Raw genomic sequence first — 21,804 nt, forward strand, 5'->3', positions numbered from 1 at the left:
TCAGAGTGAACAGGCAACCTACAAAATGGGAGAAAGTTTTTGCAATGTACTCATCTGACAAAGGGCTAATATCCAGAACCTACAAAGAACTCAATCAAATTTACAAGAAAAAAACAAACAACCCCATCAAAAAGTGGACGAAGGATATGAACAGACACTTCTCAAAGGAAGACATTCATACAGCCAACAGACACATGAAAAAATGCTCATCATCACTCACCATCAGAGAAATGCAAATCAAAACCACCACGAGATACCATCTCACACCAGTTAGAATGGCAATCATTAAAAAATCAGGAAACAACAGGTGCTGGAGAGAATGTGGAGAAATAGGAACACTTTTACACTGTTGGTGGGACTGTAAACTAGTTCAACCATTGTGGAAGACAGTGTGGCGATTCCTCAAGGATCTAGAACTAGAAATACCATTTGACCCAGCCATCCCATTACTGGGTATATACCCAAAGGATTGTAAATCATTGTGCTATAAAGACACAAGCACACATATGTTTATCGTGGCACTATTCACAATAGCAAAGACTTGGAACCAACCCAAATGTCCATCAATGACAGACTGGATAAAGAAAATGCATCATATATACACCATGGAATACTATGCAGCCATAAAAAAGGATGAGTTTGTGTCCTTTGTAGGGACATGAATGAAGCTGGAAACCATCGTTCTCAGCAAACTATCGCAAGGACAAAAACCAAACACTGCATGTTCTCACTCATAGGTAGGAATTGAACTATGAGAACACCAGGATACAGGAAGGGGAACATCACACACTGGGGCCTGCAGTGGAGTGGGAGAGCGGGGATGGATAGCATTAGGAGGTATACCTAATGTAAATGACGAGTTAATAGGTACACCACACCAACATGGCACATATATACATATGTAACAAACCTGCACGTTGTGCACATGTACCCTAGAACTTAAACTAGAATTTAAAAAAAAAAAAAAAAAAGGATGAAGATCTGCCAAACAACCCAAAAAACAGAAAACTAGCACTGGGAACAGATACCTTCACAAGGTTAGCTAAGCATTAAAAAATAGATAACTTTAACAATATTTAACTTAAACCAGCACATAGCGAGCACATGTGTAACAGGAAAGGGGTCCTGATTTAGACTCCAAGAGAGGGTGAGTCCATAGAGTAAAGTGAAAGCAAGTTTATTAAGAAAGTAGAAGAATTAGGCCAGTTGCAGTGGCTCACGCCTGTAATCCTAGCACTTTGGGAGGCTGAGGCGGGCGGATCACAAGGTCAGGAGATTGAGACCATCCTGGCTAACATGGTGAAACCCCGTCTCTACTAAAAATACAAACAATTAGCTGGGTGTGGGGGAACGCGCCTGTAGTCCCAGCTCCTCGGGAGGCTGAGGCAGGAGAATGGTGTGAACCCAGGAGGTGGAGCTTGCAGTGAGCCGAGATGGCGCCACTGCACTCCAGCCTAGGTGACAGAGGGAGACTCCGTCTCAAAAAAAGAAGAAAAAAGGTAGAAGAATACAAGAATGCCTGCTCCATAGACAGAGCAGCCCCAAGGGCTGCTGGTTGCCCATTTTTGTGGTTACTTTTAAATGATATGCTAAACAAAGGGTGGATTATTATTTTTTGTTTTTCGGGGTTTTAGTTTTTTCTTTTTTTAAAAAAACTTACACTTTAAATTCTGGGATACATGTGCAGAAGGTGCAGGTTTGTGCCATGGTGGTTTGCTGCACCCATCAACCCTTCATCTACATTTGGTATTTCTCCTAAAGCTATCCCTACCCTTGCCCCCCACCCACTGACAGGTCCCAGTGTGTGATGTTCCCCTCCCTGTGTCCGTGTGTTCTCATTGTTCAACTCCCATGTGGTGTTTGGTTTTTCTGTTCTTGTGTTAGTTTGCCGAGAATAATGGTTTCCAGCTTCATCCATGTCCCTGCAAAGGACATAAATTCATTCTTTTCTGTGGCTGCATATTATTTCATGGTGTATATGTGCAACAATTTCTTTATTCAGTCTATCATTGATGGGCATTTGGGTTGGTTCCAAGTCTTTGCTATTGTGAAGAGTCCTGCAATAAACATATGTGTGGATATATATTTATAGTAGATTTATTTATAATCCTTTGGGTATATACTCAGTAATGGGATTACTGGGTCAAATAGTATTTCTAGTCCTAGATCCTTGAAGAATCGCCACACTATCTTCCACAGCGTTGAACTAATTTACACTCTCACCAACTGCATAGAAGTGTTCCTATTTCTGATTATCCACTCCAGCATCTGTTGTTTACTAAGTTTTTAATAATCGGCATTCTAATTGGCATAAGATGGTATCTCATTGTGGTTTTACTTTGCATTTTCTCTAATGACCAGTGATGAAGAGCTTTTTTTCATATGTTTTTTGGCCACATAAATGTCTTCTTTTGAAAAGTGTTTGTTCATATCCTTCACCCACTTTTTGATGGGGTTGGTTTTTTTTTTTTCTTGTAAATTTGTTTAAGATCCTTGTAGATACTGGATATTAGCTCTTTGTCAGATGGATAGATTGCAAAAATTTTCTCCCATTCTGTAGGTTGCCTGCTCACTCTGATGATAGTTTCTTTTGCTGTGCAGAAGCTATTTATTTTATTAGATTCCATTAGTCAATTCTGACTTTTGTTGCAATTGCTTTTGGTGTTTTAGTCATGAAGTCTCTGCCCATACCTTTGTCCTGAATGATATTGCCTAGGTTTTCTTCTAGGGTTTTTATGGTTTTAGGTCTTATGTTTAAATCTTTAACCCATCTAGAGTTAATTTTTGTATAAGGTATAAGGAAGGGGTCCAGTTTCCGTTTTCTGCATATGACTAGCCAGTTTTCCCAACAACATTTATTCAATAGGGTTTTCTTTCCCCGTTGCTTGTTTTTGTCAGGTTTGTCAAAGATCAGATGGTTGTAGATGTGTGGTGTGATTTCTGAGGCCTCTGTTCTGTTCCATTGGTTTATATATCCTTTTTGGTACCAGTACCATGCTGTTTTAGTTGCTGTAGCATTGTAATATAGTTTGAAGTCAGATAGCATGATGCCTCCAGCTTTGTTCTTTTTGCTTAGGATTGTCTTGGCTATATGGGCTCTCTTTTGGTTCTGTATGAAACTTAAAGTAGTTTTTCTCTAATTCTGTGAAGAAAGTCAATGGTAGCTTGACGGGAATAGCATTGAATCTATAAATTACTTTGGGCAGCATGGCCATTTTCATGATATTGATTTGTGCTATCCATGAGCATGGAATGTTTTCCCATTTGTTTGTGTCCTCTCATATTTCCTTGAGCAGTGGTTTGTAGTTCTCCTTGAAGAGGTCCTTCACATCCCTTGAAAGTTGTATTCCTAGGTATTTTATTCTCTTTTTAGCAATTGTGAATGGGAGTTCACTCATGATTTGGCTCTCTATTTGTCTATTATTGATGTATAGGAATGCTTGTGATTTTTGCACATTGAGTTTGTATCCTGACACTTTGCTGAAGTTCCTTATCAGCTTAAGGAGTTTTGGGGCTGGGACAATGGGGTTTTCTAGATATGCAATCATGTCATCTGTAAACAGAGATAATTTGACTTCCTCTGTTCCTATTTGAATACCCTTTATTTATTTCCCTTGCCTGATGCCCCAGTCAGAACTTCCAATACTATGTTGAATAGAAGTGGTGAGAGAGGGCATCCTTGTCTTGTGCCAGTTTTTAAAGGGAATGCTTTCAGCTTTTGCCCATTTGGTATGACGTTGGCTGTGGGTTTGTCATAAATAGCTCTCATTATTTTGAGATATGCTCCATCAGTACCTAGTTTGTTGAGAGATTTTAGCATGAGGGGGTGTTGAATTTTATTAAAGGCTTTTTCTGCATCTATGGAGACAATCATGTGGTTTTTGTCATTGGTTCTATTTATGTGATGGATTATGTTTATTGATTTGCATATGTTGAATAAGCCTTGCATCCCAGGATGATCATAGTGGATAAGCTTTTCGAAGTGATTTGGTTTGCCAGTATTTTATTGAGGATTTTCACATCGATGTTCATCAGGGATATTTTCTTTTTTTGTTGTGTCTTGGCCAGGTTTTGGTATGAGGATGATGCTGCCCTCATAACATGAGTTAAGGAGGAGTTCTTCTTTTTATATTGTTTGGAATAGTTTTAGAAGGAATGGTACCATCTCCTCTTTGTGCCTCTGGTAGAATTTGGCTGTGAATCCATCTGGTCCTGGGTTTTTCTTTTTGGTTGGTAGGCTATGAATTACTGCCTCAATTTCAGTACTTGTTATTGGTCTATTCAGGGATTTGACTTCTGGTTTAGTCTTGGGAGGGTGTATGTGTCCAGGAATTGATCCATTTTCTCTAGATTTTCTAGTTTATTTGCATAAAGGCATTTATAGTAGTCTCTGATGGTAGTTTGTGTTTCTGTGAAGTCAGTGGTGATAGCCCCCTTATCATTTTTTATTGTGTCTATTTGATTATTTTCTGTTTTCTTCTTTATTCGAAAAAAATGGCTAGCATTCTATCTATTCTGTTAATCTTTTCAAAAAGCCAACTTCTGGATTCATTGATATTTTTGAAGGGTTTTTGTGTCTCTGTCTCCTCCAGTTCTGCTCTGATCTTAGTTATTTCTTGTCTTCTGCTAGCTTTCGAGATTGATTGCTCTTGCTTCTCTAGTTCATTTAATTGTGATGTTAGGGTGTCGATTTTAGATCTTTCCCACTTTCTTATGTGGGCATTTAGTGCTATAAATTTTCCTCTAAATACCACTTTAGCACTGTCCCAGAGATTCTAGTACATTGTGTCATTGTTCTCATTGGTTTCAAATAACTTATTTATTTCTGCTTTAATTTCATTATGTACCCAGGAGCAGGTTTTTCAGGAGCAGGTTGTTCAGTTTCCATATAATTGTGTGGTTTTGACTGAGTTTCTTAATCCTGAGTTCTAATTTGTCTGCACAGTGGTCTGAGAGTCTGCTATGATTTTTGTTCTTTGCACTTGCTGAGGAGTGTTTTACTTCCCATTATGTGGTCAATTTTAGAATAAGTGCTGTGTGGTGCTGAGAAGAATGTATATTCTGTTGATTTGGGATGGAGAGTTCTATAGATGTCTATTAGGTCTGCTTGTTGCAGAACTGAGTTCAACTTCTGAATATTCTTGTTAATTATCTGTCTCAATCTGTCTAATATTGACAATGGGGTGTTAAATCTCCCAATATTATTGTTGTAGGTCTCTAAGAACATGTTTTATGAATCTGGGTGCCCCTGTATTGGGTGCACATATATTTAGGATAGTTAGTTCTTCTTGTTGCATCGATCCCTTTACCATTATGTAATGCCCTTCTTTGCCTTTTTTTATCTTTGTTGGTTTAAAGTCTGTTTTATCAGAGACTAGGATGTAACCCCTGCTTTTTTTCCTTTCCATTTGCTTCATAAATCTTCCTTCATCCCTTTATTCTGAACCTATGTGTGTCTTTGCACATGAGATTGGTCTCCTGAATACAGCACACTGATGAGTCTTGACTCTTTATCCAATTTGTCAGTCTGTGTCTTTTCATTGGGGCATTTAACCCATTTACATTTAAGATTAATATTGTTATGTGTGAATTTGATCCTGTCGTTATGATGCTAGCTGGTTATTTTGTCCATTAGTTGATGCAGTTTCTTCATAGTGTCAATGGTCTTTACAATTTGGTGTGCTTTTGCAGTGGCTGGTACAGGTTTTTTCCTTTCCATGTTTAGTGCTGTCTTCAGGATCTCTTGTAAGGCAGGTCTGGTGATAACAAAATCTCTCAGTATTTGCTTGTCTGTAAAGGATTTTATTTTTCCTTTGCCTATGAAGCTTAGTTTGGCTGGATATAAAATTCTGAGTTGAAAATTATTTTCTTTAAGAATGTTGAATATTGGCCCCCACTCTCTTCTGGCTTGGAGGGTTTCTGCAGAGAGATCCACTGCTAGTCTGATGGGCTTCCCTTTGTGGGTAACCCAACCTTTCTCTTTGGCTGCCCTTAACATTTTTTCCTTCATTTCAACCTTGGTGAATCTGACAATTATGTGTCTTGGGGTTGCTCTTCTTGATGAGTATCTTTGTGGCATTCTCTGTATTTCCTGAATTTGAATGTTGGCCTATCTTGCTAGGTTGGAGAAGTTCTCCTGAATAATATTGTGAAGTACATTTTCCAATTTTGTTCCATCTTCCTCATCACGTTCAGGTACACCAATCAAATGTAGGTTTGGTCTTTTCACATAGTCCTGTATTTATTGGAGGCTTTGTTAGTTCCTTTTCATTCTTTTTTCTCTAATCTTGTCATCATGCTTTATTAAGTTGATCTTCAATCTCTGATATCCTTTTTTTCACTTCATCAATTCAGCAATTGATACTTGTGTATGCTTCACGAAGTTCTCATGCTGTTTTTCAGCTTCATTAGGTCATCTATGTTCTTCTGCAAACTGGTTATTCTAGTTAGCAATTCCTGTAAACTTTTATCAAGGTTCTTAGCTTCCTTGCATTGGGTTCCATGCTCCTTTAGCTCAGATGAGTGTATTACTACCTCCCTTCTGAAGCCTACTTCTGTCAATTTGTCAAACTCATTCTCCATCCAGTTTTGTTCCCTTGATGATGAGGAGTTGTGATCCTTTGGAGGAGAAAAGGCATTCTGGTTTTTTGAATTTTCAGTCTTTTTGCACTGGTTTTTCCTCATCTTCATGGATTCATCTACCTTTGGTCTTGATGTTGGTGACCTTCAGATGGGGTTTTTGCATGGTCATCCTTTTTGTTGATGTTGACACTATTGCTTTCTGTTTGTTAGTTTTCCTTCTAACAGTCAGGCCCCTCTTCTGCAGGTCTGCTGGAGTTTGCTGGAGGTCCACTCCAGACCGTTTGCCTGGGTATCATCAGTGGAGGCTGCAGAACAGCAAAGATTGCTGCCTGCTCCTTCCTCTGGAAGCTTCGTCCCAGAGGGGCACCTGCCAGATGCTAGCCAGAGCTCTCCTGTATGAGGTGTTTGTCAACTCCTGCTAGGAAGTGTCTCCCAGTCAGGAGACACAGGGGTCAGGGTCCCACTTGAGGAGGTAGTCTGTCCCTCAGCAGAGCTCAAGTGCTGTGTTGGGAGATCTGCTGCTCTCTTCAGAGCCAGCAGTCAGGATCACATGTCTGTGAAGCTGTTCCCGCAGAAGCCCCTTCTCCCATCTGCTCTGTCCCAGTGAAATGGGAGTTTTATCTATAAGCCCCCGACTGGGGCTGCTGCCTTTCTTTCAGAGATACCCTGCCCAAACAGGAGGTAGAGGAAGTCTGGCTACAGCAGCTTTGCAGCACTATAGTGGACTCTGTCCAGTTTGAACTTCCTGGAGGCTTTGTTTACACTGTGAGGGGAAAACCACCTACTCAAGCCTCAGTAATGGTGGATGCCCCCCCCATCCCCCACCAAACTCGAGCATCCCAGGTTGACTTCAGACTGCTGTGCTGGTAGTGAGAATTTCAAGCCAGTGGATATTAGCTTGTTGGGCTCCCTGGGAGTGGGATCTGCCGAGCAAGACCACTGGGCTCCCTAGCTTCAGCGCCCTTTACAGGGGAGTGAACAGTTTTGTCTCATCTGCATTCCAGGCGTCACTAGGATATGGAAAAAAAAACTCCTGTAGCTAGTTTGGTGTTTGCCCAAATGGCCCCTCAGTTTTGTGCTTGAAACCTAGGGCCTGGGTGGCATAGGCACCCAAGGGAATCTCCTGGTCTTGGGGTTGTGAAACTGTGAGACTGTGGGAAAAGTATAGTATCTTGACTGGCAATTAGTATCCCTCACGGCACAGTCCCTCATGGCTTCCCTTGGCTAGGGGAGGGAGTTCCCTGACCCCTTGAACTTCCCAGGTGAGGTGACGCCCACCCTGCTTCTGCTCACCCACCATGGGTTTCACCCATTATCTAACCAGTCCCAGTGAGATGAACTGGGTACCTCAGTTGGAAATGCAGAAATCACCTGCCTTCTGCATTGGTCTCACTGGGAGCTGCAGACCAGATCTGTTCCTATTTGGCCATCTTGCCCGGGAATCACAAGGAGGGGATTATTAACTTTCTGACCTTGTCATGACATGTGTAACTGTCATGGCACTGGTGGGAGTGTAGCAGTGAGGATAACCAGAGGTCACTCTCGTTGCCATCTTGGTTTTGGTGGGTTTTCGCAGGCTTCTTTAGTGCAACCTGTTTTATCAGCAAGGTCTTTACAACTTGTATTTTATGCTCACTTCCTATCTTATTCTGTGACTTAGAATGCCTTAACTGTCTGGGAATGCACCCCAGTAGGTCTCAGCCTCATTGTACCTAGCCCTTATGCAAGGTAGAGTTGCTCTGGTTTAAACACCTCTGACATACGGAGGACAGCATCCTATTGGGCCATTGGAACCCACAGTTGATTCTGTGTGATTAAGACATAAATTGTTTTATACTAAGCTATAAGATTTTGGATTGCTTGCTATAGCAGCATAACCTAGCCAGGCTGATATACTCCAACAATGAAGTAGCAGGAAGAAGGGGCAACATGTATGCAACCTCCTCAGACAAAGACAAGGAGGATCATTTACAAGGGCAAACATTCCTTAGAGCAGAGTCAAGGATTCATATATGCATATACACATGTACATATGAATGTACTTTTTGGATGCATATGTATGGGTGTATTTTTAGGATAAATCCCTTAAAAGAAAGTTGCAGTAAGCAGGACCATTTGTTCTTAAGTTCTTCATTCTGCATCTTTCTAATGACAAGAACATTCTCCAACATAACCACAATACTATTATTACACCCAAGGGAATTAACATTGAACCAAAAATAAAAAGCCCATATTCAATTTTCCCACTTGTTTCAAAAGTCTTTTATAGTTGTCTTTGTTTTGTTGATGATGTAGGATCCAGTCAAAAATAATGAATAACATTTTATTGCCATGTGTTTTGGTCTTCTTCAATATGGAACAATGTCATCTCCCATCTTTGTTTTGTCTTTAAAGACATTGATATTTTTGAAGAGTTTGTGTCAGTTGTCTATAGAATATGCCACAATATGGGTTTGTCTGACTGTTTTCTTATACTCCAATTAAACATTTTTGGCAGTAATACTACATAGGTTACACTAATAGAGTGGGCAAATAGCGATCCAAATTATTCTACTCCATTTTGTTCCCTGTAACGTTAATGCCATTATCTTCAACCATAAGAAGGCTACACTCCTGGAATAGATGACTAATGATGTGAGAGAAAACTGATTCCTGAGGACTTCTGGATCAGAACAGCCATATTCCCTGAACTACAAAACTTTAGACATTTAAGTGAGAGATAAATTTTCATTCTGTTTGAGCCATTGGCATTTCCATTATTTTCAGCCAAATCTAATAAATAAATGAAAGGAGAAAATATAAAGGAATCAGAAGAAAACTAAGTAGGAGATCCAGTATATGTAAACCTTGAACTTCTAGTTATGTAAATTAATAAGTAAAATTATTACTTAAACCAGTTTGAGTTGGTGCTTGTTGTAATGGTTGGTGTGTCTTGAAAACATTCTATTTGACACACAGCTTTTATCATATCTATGAAAATGTATAAAAGCACAGAAGCAACAAATCAAATAATAGGTACAAATGACAAAAATGCAAAAAAAAGATATTGTATAATAAATGAAAAAGAAATCAAAGCGAGAAAAATTAGTGACAGTTGTCTAAGAAAATGACATTTAGCAGCTCAATAGGGTCAAAACATGTTTATTTCTCTTTTATATTATTAGTTTTCTGTAGAATCACTAAAACCTGCAAGGGACTCTATAAGTGGTTATCAAATGAATTGATTACTGGATTATATCAATAGCAATAGGAAGGGTAAAATTGCATTACTACTTTTTATAGATGTACTAGAACATCTACAGTGATGGGAAAAAAAACATGAGAAAAAAGAAGAAAATTAAAATGGTTAAACCAGAGATATTATGGGAGAACTAAGAGAAACCAATAGCTCTGGATATATTCTTTGAAATGTTCTTAACAGGTCATTCTGTATTTCTTGAAATCTAAGAAACAGACTCCAAAATAACAGATTAATTGGTTATATGAAGCATTCTCCCCATTGGAAAGCCAAGAATGCTTGGAGACTCAGATCCTCAGAGACCTTAAAGAGAGAAAACAAACCTAAGAGAGCCTTCCTCAAGAGGGATTCACTATGTAGATAAAAGGAAAATAAGCAAGTCACAAATGCCATCTGCCTTTTTCTCTGGTTATTTCTCCAAATAGAAAGATACTTTTGAGATAATGTCTTCTGGAAAACACTGAAAGAGCCCCCAGAATAGAATGAATCAAGGGCTCTTCAATTGCAAAAGGATATCAGTGTGTGGACCTATATTTCTAATACACAGCCTTGAATGTGGTTGGAATGTTGAATTTATGTATATATTCAAGTGTATCTTTGGGTGTTTGTAGTTTTATGTTAAGTGTATTTTGACTTTGTTATCTGTAATAATACCAATATAATACATGATATGTGACTTCAGATAAATTTGGCATCTGAGAATATTGGGCTCTTCTTCTGTGCCTGTATTTTGAAATATAATTTGTCAGTGTGTGGATTTGTGGAGTTTATGTGTGTGATTTGGGGATTTTCATGTTTACAATGTAAGAGGATTAAGTTTGAAAGACTAAGATGCAGAAATAAGCAATTAAGGAAGTTCTTGTCATCTTTTACCTGAGCATTTTTTAAAACTAGAGAAATGCTCACCCCTCTAAATAGTTGAACTGTTTAACTGCTAGAGGAGCTTAAAAGAGAGTATCTTTCAAATTATTTTTGTCCTCCTTGAAAACTGTGAAATTGATGGTAAAATGATAGAAAAAGAAGAAAGGCTAAGTGAATCTGATAACTGAAGAAAGAGCTGGAAAAAAGAAAACTAGAGGGCAAGAGGTGGTAAGAGAGGTCACCTCTTATCAAACAGGAGACAAGTTGATAGGAAAAGAGAGAAAAAATATGTGAAAGAAGAAAAGAAAAACAAATAGAGGATTGAAGAAGAAGTAGAACAGGACAGAAAATTCCCTTGACTTGGAAAAAATTTTTTTTGCCATGAACATGAAACAAATTCTGACTTTGAGGAGAAAAGGATCTGCTATGAGGGAAAATTCTGTCTCCAGCCCTGCAGGAAGAATTGGAAAATCAGAAAAGAGTGAAAAGGCAGCTAGACTGATTTAATCCTCAGCCCAGGTGAAACTGAAAACACAATTCAACGTGTTTTTCTGAATGATAGGCACTATCAGGAAGAGATGAAGTCAGGGATCCAGGCTCAGAGAGACAAATATTCATCCAGGATTTCAAGAGTGAGCAAGGCTGGAATATGGACTCCAGGCCGGGCTGCCTAATTTCAAAGTCCATGACATTCTAACAGAAAGGGAGATCCAGTGCTGGGATCAGATGCAGAGAGAGGTCATCTTTGCCCATTTCACGATTCCATAGTTGTGATTTTTCCTTGCCATTTCTTTTGTCTTCCAATCAAAGGGATGTAGGCAGGATGAACGCAAACACCTCCATGGTGACTGAATTTCTTCTAGTAGGCTTCTCCCACCTGGCCGACCTCCAGGGCTTGCTCTTCTCTGTTTTTCTCACTATCTACCTGCTGACCGTGGCAGGCAATTTCCTCATTGTGGCGCTGGTCTCCACCGATGCTGCCCTCCAGTCCCCTATGTACTTCTTTCTGTGCGTCCTCTCGACCTTGGAGATTGGCTATACATCTGTCACGGTCCCCCTGCTGCTTCACCACCTCCTCACTGGCCAGTGCCACATCTCTCGCTCTGGATGTGCTCTCCAGATGTTCTTCTTCCTCTTCTTTGGCGCCACAGAGTGCTGCCTCCTGGCAGCCATGGCCTATGACCGCTATGCAGCCATCTGTGAATCCCTCCGCTACCCACTGCTGCTGAGCCACCGGATGTGTCTACAGCTAACTGGGTCTGCGTGGGCCTGTGGTGTGCTGGTGGGGTTGGGCCACACCTCTTTCATCTTCTCCTTGCCCTTCTGTGGCCCCAATGCCATCCCGCACTTCTTCTGTGAGATCCAGCCTGTCCTGCAGCTGGTGTGTGGGGACACCTCGCTTAATGAACTGCAGATCATCCTGGCCGCAGCGCTCATCATCCTCTGCCCCTTTAGCCTCATCCTGGGCTCCTACGGGCGTATCCTGGTTACCATCTTCCGGATCCCATCTGCTGTCGGCCGCCGTAAGGCCTTCTCCACCTGCTCCTCCCACCTGATCGTGGTCTCCCTCTTCTATGGCACCGCCATCTTTATCTATATTCGCCCTAAGGCCAGTTACGATCCGGTTACTGACCCTCTGGTGTCCCTATTCTATGCTGTGGTCACCCCCATCCTCAACCCCATTATCTACAGCCTGCGGAACACAGAGGTCAAAGCTGCCCTAAAGAGAACCATGCAGAAAATGGTGCCTATGGAGATTTGAAAAAGGGGCGATAGTGACTTCTGTGCAGCGCTCTGAGTCAGTCCCAAATAACTAAGGATCAAAGGGTCTCCTTTAAGGTCTTTCTTCACATTAGGGGAGGGCCAGCCTGTCAGAAAGACAAACTCATCTTTGAAAAGCTACCGTAGCCAAATGCTCTCCTCAGAACCTCAGGACACATACATATTCTATTCTGCTTTCTGTTGCAAGAAACAAGAAACCCAGGATGGAGGATCAATTTCAGAAGCAGAGCAAGTTGACAAACAGGGATAAAGTTACAAAATGTTATCCCCATCAGACTATCAAGGTAATAAAATTTTCAGCCACAGCAATGATCCTTAAAGTCATTTGACGTTTGTACATCTTAGGTAAAGCATTTGTTTCTTGGGTGGTACTACTGATTAGTACCTCAGCAAACATAATTATACCTAATTAAATCTACTACCAGCTAAAGACAGATTCCTCAAGATGTAAGGAGTGGCCACAAAGGTTTCAATGAAGATAAGTTCTTAAGGAAATTCATATGCCACAGAGATTAAGAGAACAGATTTTGATGTCAGACAGACTTAAAGTCCAAGTCTCATTTTTTCCCAGCTAGTTAGCTATGTCATCACAGGCAAATGATATAATCTCTCTGAGTCTTAATGTTTTTAACTTTTATTTTAGATTCAAGGGTACATGTGCAGGTTTGTTATATAGGTAAATTTCATCTCAAAATGATTATTTAGTCACCCAGGTAATAAGCATAGTACCTGATAAGCAGTTTTTTGATCCTCACCCTTCTTCTATCCTCCACCCTCAATTATGTCCTGGTATCTATTGTTCCTTTCTTTGTGTTCATGTGTACTCAGTGTTTAGCTCCCACTTTTAAGTGAGAACATATGGTATTTGGTTTTCTGTTCCTGCATTAGTTTGCTTAGAATAACAACCTTCAGTTCCATGCATGTTGCTGCAAAGGACATAATCTGTTTGTTTGTTTTTTGTTTTGTTTTGTTTTTATGTGAGCCTTAATTTTCTTATCTATAAAGCTGTGATAACAAAAGAGTTGAATTCATTGGGATTTTGTGAGAATTTGTAGACTTGCAAACAATCCAGCTTAGTATCTGGCACAAAATAGTATCCTGATAGATGTTTTTGTTAGCCAGTCAGACAGGTCAGCATGAAGGCTAATGTTTGGCTCACATGGGATGCCTTTGCTGGGGAGAGAAGGGTATTCTTGAAATATCAGTGGCATTGGGACCCAAGAGACCCAGAGGAAGGTGGAAGAAGAGGCTCTATACATCACTGCTAACAGAAACTGCTACCCAGCACAGACATGAGCCAAAAACTACCAAGACACAGAAGAGCAAATATTAGGGCTATGACATGCAGGAGAGTCAGTGAACAGCAGAACAAATAAATGAGATAAGCTGAGAGGGTGAATCACAAAAAGCCATCTCCAAGAGGCAAGTATTTATTAATAATTAAAAATGCAATCTACATACTTCATATCATTCCAACACTTTATTCAAATGCACCACTATTTATTGCAAACATTCTAGGTGCCTATTGCTCTTTGGCACTGTGGAGAATATCAAGTACATACAGGGTGGTGATTTTGTCCAGAAAGCACTTGCTGTCTCATTAAGAAAACACTGATTCTCATGAAACTATCAGAGAACAGTTTGCAAAGTAAGAAAACGCTCACAATGTAAAGCAAAAAGACAAGGTGTTACTCCCTGTCCCCACCCCTCAAAAGGGGTTGTATGGCCTTCCTTATACTCATTTTATCAATGTGGAAAACCTCAAAACTACTGCTCTTCAATTGAACAAAACTTCAATAGAGAGGAACAGCATTTAAGAAGGATTGCCTAAAGGATGGTCAAAACAGCTTTTCCTCTGATAATTTAAAATCTAAATCTTATCCCCAGGCTAAAGCAGATGAGCACAGAGCTACACATTTAAAATGCTTAAATATTTCCATCTCCTACGCATCTCCATCAACTCATCTTTCCTAGAACTGGTCTTGGTAAAGAGTGTTTTGGCATTAAGCCATTGGTTTACATTGAGAAAGATTACAAGAAGCAACATTATGAAACTCTCGGAGGCATCATTTCTCTCATATCTCAGTGATAGGTATCATTGTACTTTTCCTATCATATAAGCAATAACTTTTCCTTACAGTTTTATGGAAGTACAATTGGCATATGACAAATTGTACATGTTCAAGTGTGCAATTTGATAAGTTTTGACCTATGTATGTACCATGACATTACAGGCACAATCACGAAATTAACATATCCATCCCCCTTGCTCCCTCACTCCCCATTGTAATCTCTCTCTTTTACCCCTCCCTAAACTCCTCATTCCCAAGCAACCTCTGATCTACTTCCCAACACTATATTTTTCTTTTTTCAGAGTTTTATATAAATGGAATTATAAAACATGTACTCTTTTTAGTCTGACTTCTTTCATTCAGCATATTTGGAGATTCGGCTATGTCATGGTGTGTACAACAGCCATTCTTTTTCATTTCTGAGTGAGACTCCATTGTATGGATATGACATAATTTGTTAATCCGTTCACCTGCTGAAGGAAATTAGGGTTGTTTTCACAATTTGTTTATTCATTCACCTGCTAAAGGAAGTTTGGGTTGTTTCCAGTTTTTGGTTCATAGAATGAAGATTCTATGAACATTTGTGCACAAAGTCTTTGTATGCTTTCATTTCTCTGGGGTAAATACATAGACGTGAAATGGCTGCATCGTATGGAAAGTGTAAGTTTAATTTTTTAAGAAATTAAATAATCACTTTTCCTCTTAATATGACAGCTAACAAGTTTCCACCTGAATTTGTAATTCATCTCCAGGAAATGTGCAATTCCTCACAATATGTTTTTGAGATATCTAGTTTCTGGCCTCACCTGCTGTTGTTGTTGTTGTTTTTCTATTCTACCTTTTTCTTTGTCCAGTCTCCCTGATCCTTATTTTCTGCACATTTATGTAAGCCAGCATATTAGTCTTTCTGGAGCAAGACTTAGAGCCATCAATCAGTAAGAAAAAAAAAAATAGGCAGGGGAAAGTATCAAATGAAAAATCCCTGGTGATATGGTTTGGTTCTATGTCCCCACCCAAATCTCATCTTGTAGCTCCCATAATTCTCATGTGTTATGGGAGGGACCTGGTGAGAGATGATTGAATTATGGGAGTGGGTGTTTCCTGTGCTGTTCTTGCGATAGTGAATGGGTCTCACATGATCTGATGGTTTTAGAAACGGGAGTTGCCCTACACAAGCTCTCATTTTTCCTGCTACCATCCATGTAAGATGTGACTTGCTCCTCCTTGCCTTCCACCATGATTGTGAGGCCTCCCCAACCATATGGAACTGTAAGTCCAATAAACTTCTTTGTTTTGTAAATTGCCCAGCCTCGGGTAAGTCTTTATCAGCAGCGTGAAAACAGACTAATATACCTGGGTAAAGACTGAAGACATGGGTTATGATCTCCACTCTGTTACTAAAACTTCACATGACCTAGAGCAAACTCTTTGCATCATCTTCTTGATTTTCAGTTTCATCATCAGTAAACATAAGGGCTAAATAAAATGAGTTCTGGATTGAGTTCCAGATCCACTATTCTGTGCTTATTTGTCCCAAAGAATATATGCTTCTTATAGCTGATATTCTTACAAAGAACCAGAAAGAAGATTGCAACAAACACTGCTTCTCCACCATGGCTACCAAGGGACCTTGAACTACATTAATCCTGGGCAATATAAGCACAGTCATTGGTATTCAAGACAAACACTACTCAAAAGCTAGGGAAAGTCCATCAGTGATCCCCATATTGAGTCTTCCCCTACTGTATTCTACCTTCCTGAACCTCACATCTCCCCTGCTCACACGTGCCCTTGCCCCTGAGCGAGCCTTTACCTGCTTCTTGAACTCCCACTGCTCTGTCCCTAATGCTTCCTCCTACAAAACTTTCTCCCCTGACACCCCCTTCCTTAACTTCCCTAATCCAATGGGACCCATTCACTGTAGTGCACACCAGCTCCTGATGGTATCTGCTACCAGAGGTGTCCTCATTCTTTCTTTCTTTTTTTGACAGGATTTTACTCTTGTTGCCCAGGCTAGAGTACAGTTGCACGATCTCGGCTCACTGCAACCTCTGCCTTCCGGTTTCAAGTGATCCTCCTGCCTCAGCCTTCTGAGTAGCTGGGATTACAAGTGCCTACCACCACGCCCAGCTAATTTTTGTATTTTTAGTAGAAACTGGTTTCACCATGTTGCCCAGGCTCGTCTTGAACTTCTGACCTCGTGATCCACCCGCTTTCGCCTCCCAAAGAGCTGGGATTACAGGCATGAGACACAGTGCCTGGCCAGTATCCTTATTCTTTAGCTTTGCAGAACTGAAGTAGGAAGTGACTGTGGCATCAGGGAGGGAGGGTAGAAGTCAGATGGAAGGGAAGGGAGAGGGAGAGAAAGAGGAAATAGGGGCAGGCTGAAGAACTGAGCATAGAAAAGAGAAAGAACAAAAAAGACCTCAGAGGAAGACTCACCTGCTCACAAGGAAAACCATGTCTGTGCATCCTGAGCCAGTCTCTTCACAGGACTTGGAGCAACCTCCCAACCAGAGCTCACTCCCACAGCCTATGCTCACTGATTCCCCCCATCAGCTGCTCCTGTGGCAGCCTGGTCCCCCTGCCTTTCTGCTCCCCACTGAGCTCTCTGGGATTCACAAATCAGTGCCCTAGGGCGGGCTTGGAGAGCCTAGCAGGTGGGGATCTTACACAGGGGCCAGGAAAGGAATGTAGGACTCAGGAGGAGACACTGAACAAAGGCTCTAACTCAGTCCTGGAAATGGGAGTGTGTGCTTGTCCATTGCCAGCCTCTCTGCCTCTCTAGGTTGTGTGCTCTCACTGGCCTTAACTCTTTCCAGTCAGGGAAGACTAGCAAAGAGTTGGAAGAGGAAATGTTGTAGAAGAAGGAAGAGAACTCAGGTACATCAGGGCCACCAAGAAACAGGGGCTCTGGGTCTTCCAGGGACATAAGGAGAAGGATTAGGAGCTGACCAGGCTTGCTACACAAAAGATTCCAGGGTTGATCCTCTGAGAGCTGAGAAAAACATAAGGTGGGGTCTTAGTGCAAACTTCAAGCTTCAAAGATGCCACCCACTGTCTATTCAACCTTTTTTTTTCTTTTGGCTAATCCTGTACACTTCTTTCAAGTCTGCGAATAATTATCAAGTTCCCACCGTGTGCCTTATTCTACATAGTCCTCACGATCTGGTCAACTTCCTTTGTATTTCTCCTCTGATCAGCTTCTCAGTGGATCCTCTTCATTCTCCTTCACTCTCACTGCAGCCCAGACCCACTTCCTCCCTTCCCTGAGCTTCTCTTGCCTGTCTCCCTCCTCACCACCAAATCCCATTTCCCCCAAGGAGAGGCATTATTATTAATCTGTCTCATCTACCATAACCACCACCTGGTTTGTGCAATAGCATTTTCTAGATGTTTCCTCTCCTGGCAGCCAAGACTGACAGTGTCACCTGCCAGGGGCCTGGAAAGCCAAGCCACAACCTTCTTAGCCAATTAGAGGTTGCTAAATGGGGCACCCTTGCAGCTCTGAAGTTCTGAGATCTTAATGCATGCATTGTGTCTTCAGTGCACACAATACCACCCACCACAAGTTCAATGCAATCGATTCCCCAGCAATTGAACTCAATCACAATGCCACTGCCCTTGTTCTAAAAATTAAAGAGTTGCTGCAGGAAGGGTCCTATAAATTTTGTCATCATAACTGCCTGAGCTAGAGATGCGGGGTGTTCCCTGCCAATCAGGGCAGAGCGGGTTGACATGGGCCAATGAAGCCCAGAGGCCTCAGAGGAGATGACAGTCACACAGGCCCCCTGAGAGATATCTGCCAATGTCAGTGTTGGGGTCTCTTCTGAAGGATGCTGTCTGTGAGCTTGTGAAAGGCACCCAGCAGCCTTGTTTCTGTGGCCCATTACTTTTTCCACTAGACTCCTTCACGTGCCTAATTTGGGACATGGTTTCTGAGCTGCAGGTGTTGCCCACTCCAGCCCAGAGGTCCCAGAACATCCTGCAAGCCCAGAAGCAGTTGGACAAAGGGCCACAGGAGCAGGATCCTCCTCTCTCTGGGCAACTTCAGACTGTTTCCTGACTGTGCTGTCCTTAGAAGGGGCTGATGCAGTGAACAGAGCCCTTGAGGCAGGTGGGGCCTGGGCTCAGCTGCAGAGACCAGAGGAAGGGCTGGACCACATTCTCCTTCTGCCATATGCAGCTGCCTTACACAAAAGACGGGGAAGAAGGGAGCTGAGGAGATAAAATGAGAAAAGACCCAGAGCCAGTGGGCTTTGTCACATCGGCTGTGACAGTTAGACCTGGCATTACTCATAATTGCTAACATTTACTACACAGTCATACAGAGGCCATGCTGTGACTAGGTGTTTCTGGGCGGAGAATGTATTACTTATTTAGAACCAGTACCTCAGACTCTGATTATGGGCCTTGCTGTGTGTAAGGAACAGCACTGCCTTAGCGTGAAGCCTAGCCTACTGTCAGTGCTCAGAGAGCTCTGACACCAACAACTGGTTTTCCTACAAAGAATCACGTAATATTTGGGTTAAAGAAGCAGGGCAGTGCTAACTGGATGTCCTGAAAGGGGTAGACCTGGCATACGAAGGGATGGAGAGCAGAATTTGGAAAGCATCCAATCCTGAAACTGGGCTGGAGGGAGCATGTCCCAAGCCTGTTAGGAACTGCACGAAATTCATGACCAGAATGAAGGTGGGGCTGGGCACCTGCAGGCAGGCTGGTCTGCTCTCTTTGCCTGTGACCCTCCTCAGGGCAGGCTGTGCTGTCAACAGGTGTTGTGCAATGCCAAGCACCCATGAGAATTCCCACTACCCCAGGGATTTGAGGCACCCCTAATCCCAGGTTCCTTCCTAGAACCCAGGTTGCCTTGGGATGACTGGGGGATTCTGGTTGACTACCCAGGGAAATCTGAAGCTTGGGAAGTTCGCAATGTTAAGTCTCAGTTCAGAGTCGGACCTGGCTCTGTGCCTGTTCTGGCGGCAGCAGCAGTCCCTATCCAGGTCCAGAGCCCTGGATACCATGTGGTCCTTCCACAAAGTTGCATCTTTGAGCCCCTCACAGAGAATCTGGAGCCTCCCAACCAGGATGACATGAGAAAAGATCTGAAAAAAAAGGCCCAGGTGCTTGGGGTAAGAACAGCCAAGCAAAGGGCAGAGGCTGAGTGGGTGCCAGGAGGACCATTCACTTTGGGGACAGAGCCTTTGGTTTGGCTTAAGGAGTTCCAGGCTGCTCTGGAGGCGTCGGGGGAGCCCTCTGGGACCACCCAGTCATTTTCCACAAGAAGGCAAGAGATTCCCCAGTTTTGTGCTCTGGGGAGCATTCACCTGAGATACAAAACTTTGGCTGCTTAACTCATTTTAAGGGAATAATAACATATTTGCATATACTTTATTTGGAGACAAAAACAAAAAAATAGTCTGTTGAATAAATTATTCTAGATTTTACTTTCCAGGGATTTTTTTTCTTTCTGAAAATTATAGAAATCTCATCTCCTATTCTCCCTTCTTGAGAAATTGACCATTAGAAAACCGACAATTGCCCTTAGTCTGCCTTCTAACATCTCTCATATGATCCATGATTTTTTTAAAGAAATACAACTCCATTGCATGATCAAAGGGAGGAGGGGGGAATGGAAAGAAGGAGCTGGGCAACACGGGCACCAGGAGGAAGGGCCTGGGGCCCAGGGCCAGCGCCTACCTACTTGTGGGAGCCTCAGCTGTTCCTTCAATCCCCAGGCCACGTCTAACTTTGGGTTGAAAAGTGATTTCCCGGCTGACTCCACAGTTAGAACAGGTAAGACGTTGCTTGGTAAACGTTACATGAATGTGAAATCTTGTGGCAGAAATAATCTGAGGCTGTTTCAGAGGCCACCTGGGACCCCATCACAGCTCTGAGGTCCCTCTCCCCCAAGGAGCCATGCCCCGAACAGAGGTACCTGTGTCCACTCATCCTGCAGAGAGTTCCTGCCCCACCTGCTGTCTCCTAAGTGCTTCTTTGTACTGAGGAGGGAGAGGGAGCACAGGGTATGGGCACCTCCTGGGCTGGGACCAGCCATCACCTGGGATCCCAGTGCCACGGTTCAGAGCTAAGGACAGAAACACCCAGCATTTCACTGCACGCTGATCTCAGCCAGCACTAGGAAGGGCTGGGAGCATGTCCTGCGTGCCAGGTTTCCCATGCCCCCAAGAGACTTTTCCTGTTCTGCACCATCTCTTTGGGTTGCACAGAGAGCTCCAGCACTCTGCTTCCCTGGGGAAACTGACAAGGACTGGTCCTTGATTGCCTTATCCAGTGAGTTGGTTTCCTGGGGCCATGGTAACAAACTACCACAAACCAGATGCCTAAAACAACAACAACAACAAAACAAAACAGAATCTCATGCTCTCCCAATTCTGGAGAATTCTGGAGGCCAGAGTCTGAAATCCAGGTCTGGGCAAGGCCAGGCTTTCTCTACCAGTTCTGGTGGATCCTGGCAGTTGTTGGCCCTCCGTGGTTGTGGCTGCATCCCTCCCACCTCTGCCTCCGTTTTTGTGTGATGTTCTCTCTGCCAGCGTCTGCCTGTTTCTCTTGTCTTGTACCTACACCAGTCATACTGGATTAAGGGCCCTCCCTGTTCCACTCTGACTTCATCTTAACTGACATCCCAATGACATCTACAAATACCCTATTTCCAAAGAAGATCACATTCCCAGGTATCAGGGGTTAAGACTTGAGCATATCTTTCTGGGGACACACCTGGTGACCCTTCTTCTCCTAACAGACCATCCAGACCCTCTGTGGCTTTGCAGTTATGAACATGGCATCATTTTGGCATGCACTTCCTTTCCCTGTCACTTTGGCCCAGTGGTTCTCACCTTGGTGATATGTGGATACCCTTTCATAGGAGCCAAGTATGTAAGCAGGATGGGTGCTCATGGAGGGTGATCTCTGGGATGGAGCAGGGCACAGAAAACGGATATGCTACCTAGCAATGTCTCTGGGGAGAGCAAAGATGCAGGGATGGAACTTGTTATGGGAGTAATCAGCCAGGAGCGAGAGGAGGCCTGGCAGAAGGGGTTTTGCCAACAGGAACAGAATTGATCATCTGGCTCAAATATCAGTTCTTCCAAAATCTGCATAGTGCCATCCTTGAGGGCTTCGGGAGCCCTGCAGCTTCCCTCTGGGGTGACCATACCATGCAAGGCCTCAACAGGGACACTATAAGAATAAAAGGGTGTGCTATTAATATTTGTGCCATGACAACAGGAATACCTAGGACTGTCCCTGACA

General features: G+C 42.5%; 1 protein-coding gene across 1 annotated transcript; it reads left to right on the plus strand.

The window, feature by feature from the left end:
• The first annotated feature begins 11,433 nt into the window (after nucleotides 1-11,433).
• LOC112623799 (olfactory receptor 10C1) lies at nucleotides 11,434-12,460 on the plus strand. Its single transcript, XM_025384472.1, has one exon. It carries the CDS (start codon nucleotides 11,505-11,507, stop codon nucleotides 12,441-12,443), a length of 939 nt encoding a protein of 312 aa, XP_025240257.1. The 5' UTR covers nucleotides 11,434-11,504; the 3' UTR covers nucleotides 12,444-12,460.
• Nucleotides 12,461-21,804: the final 9,344 nt, after the last annotated feature.

Source organism: Theropithecus gelada, chromosome 4 (assembly GCF_003255815.1).
Source record: "Theropithecus gelada isolate Dixy chromosome 4, Tgel_1.0, whole genome shotgun sequence".
In the NCBI taxonomy this organism is placed as follows: domain Eukaryota; kingdom Metazoa; phylum Chordata; class Mammalia; order Primates; family Cercopithecidae; genus Theropithecus; species Theropithecus gelada.